The sequence below is a fragment of the Penaeus monodon genome, chromosome 24 (assembly GCF_015228065.2).
Source record: "Penaeus monodon isolate SGIC_2016 chromosome 24, NSTDA_Pmon_1, whole genome shotgun sequence".
Taxonomy (NCBI): domain Eukaryota; kingdom Metazoa; phylum Arthropoda; class Malacostraca; order Decapoda; family Penaeidae; genus Penaeus; species Penaeus monodon.
In genome coordinates, this window is record NC_051409.1 from 14,368,247 (window position 1) to 14,370,511 (window position 2,265).

Below are 2,265 nucleotides of genomic sequence, written 5' to 3' on the forward strand. Positions count from 1 at the left end.
GAATTATCACTATTATCCATTTCAGTTGATGCTCTTGGAGGCAGTGGTGGGATCCCATATTTCTGCTGGGAATATGTCCTCATCTATGTCGCCCTAAAGTTTCTTCAGGGAGGTGGCACAGGAGGTATGGGCCTGCTGAATAACCTCCGCTCACTTCTATGGATATCTGTCCAGCAGTACACTAGCAGGGAAGTTCAGGTATGTATCTCTGCTTATTTTTTGTTATGACATTTAACAGTATTTACAATAAAGTAATGGGTATTCTTGTCTCATGTTATGGCATGATATTGATATAGTAGACAAACCACTGATGCTATTGAATACCACCTCAATCAGACTACAAAATAAAGAAATAGTGGAAATGTGAGAAAATAAAACTGTAGGAAAATAACTCCTTGATATTGAGTGTATTAAGTAAATAATTTTTATTGTTGTACTTCAATTTTAAATTCATCAATGTGTGAAAGTCATTATTAATCATATTGATCATAATGACAGTATCAAGATATGTGATTTATAAACCAGTGCAAAATCCTACAGGTTAGTATAAATGTCTCAAACTTCCATGCTGATTACATAGTAATCTATTATCTGCAGATTCAACTGTTTTCACATCTACACAATCTGTCCCTGAGGTGGCATTTGAGTCGTAAAACTGGGGAAGTTTTACGGGTTATGGACCGTGGCACAAATTCCATCAATACCCTTCTGCAGTATATTATATTTAAGTAAGCACCATCACCGTATGCTGTTGTTACTAATTCTTCCTTATATGGTATTCATAGATCTGAAAAGAGTATCTGCTCTTGAAATTAGAGTGAAATTTAGAGAAAATTCACCATGCTATTCTTGTAGGAAGTGAATTTGATTTATTCAAATTTCAGTAGTGTAAATATGGCTGAAAAGGCTTATGACCTGAATTAAAAGCCACTACAGTAATTATAATGTAAAAAAGACAATATTCAAATAATGGCTGTAGAACTAGAAAATATAGTTCTTAGAAAATTCACTCTTGATTTAGGATTTTGTAAAGAAGATAGACTAGCAGACAGTAATCTTTAGCTGTAGTGAATACATAAATGACAATGTTTTTGGTTTTCAGCATTCTGCCTACAGTAATTGACATCGTTGTTGCTGTCATATACTTCACAGCAGCATTCAATTACTGGTTTGGTATTATTGTGTTTGTCACCATGGCAACTTATTTAGGTGAGTTCCAATATCTTACTTTTCAATTCTTTATACAATAACAGATCAGCATTGATGCATAATTGGTGTATAGAAAAATGTCTTATCTCTCCTTTCACTGGCTCTCTTCCCCATCTTTTCTCCCTTATGCTAAAGTATTTTTAATTGTATTCTTACAAGAATATAATTCACAATAATATATTCCAAAAATTGTATTGTTGAAAATTGTCAATATAATTATCATAACTCATATTCATAATAGTATTATTGTTAATATTCATTGTTTCTGTATTTCAATTTCACTATGATATTCAGTGCTATCATATTGATCATTATTAGTTTCATTACTTTTCTGTGTATTCATATCACATTTTTTTCATTGTTAACATAGATTTGTACTATTGTTATTACCATTACCCTTCTATTTATTATGATCAATATCATTATTATGGTTATTTTAATTATTGTTACTAAAATATTAAGGTTAATTATTCTAAACATTATCTATGTAAGGGTTGTAATGACAATAGTGAGTTTTGCAGAAGAGGAAAGAACAGAGCAAGAGAGACTGATAGTAAAAAATTGTTGATTAACAATGGCCTTAGGTAGAAGGGATGATGAGAATGGTTTTGTCCATGGTAAAATGTACATATTGCACTGGTATGCTAAGGTATGCTGACTCTGGTTTGAACTGAGGTTGAAGTTTGGGGTGGAAGCAATGAGGCTATAAGGAAGGTTATTGCATGTAAAGTGGAAGGAAATTGACGAGTAGGCATCTTGCCTCAGGTGCCTGCCTTAGTTAAATGTATAAATTTGGTAAACTGTTGTGCTTGCAATGCATGGAATCACAAGGCTCAGGGAATGGAATTGAGAGGTATGATATATCACCTGAATTATTACAATATACAAGAAAAATGTGAAGTACAAGACACCTATATAGTAAAATTACATAGAATGTTAACACACTTAAACAGACCACTTTCCTGCCTCATAAGTTTCAGCTGTCAAAATAAGGTGGAGCTTAATGACGTCACATGAGTAGCGCCAGAGTTTTCCAATCAGGACGCAGAAATACAC

The 2,265-nt window shown here is 32.9% G+C and overlaps 1 protein-coding gene across 1 annotated transcript in view; it reads left to right on the forward strand.

Annotated features, from left to right (window-relative positions):
* The window catches only part of LOC119588615 (ATP-binding cassette sub-family B member 6, mitochondrial-like), a 14,448-nt gene that overhangs the window by 6,086 nt on the left and 6,097 nt on the right, over nt 1-2,265 (forward strand). Inside the window, exons 4-6 of the mRNA XM_037937255.1 lie at nt 26-198; nt 598-728; nt 1,103-1,209. Coding sequence (XP_037793183.1) covers nt 26-198; nt 598-728; nt 1,103-1,209 — 411 coding nt within the window. The remainder of the gene's footprint in view (nt 1-25; nt 199-597; nt 729-1,102; nt 1,210-2,265) is intronic.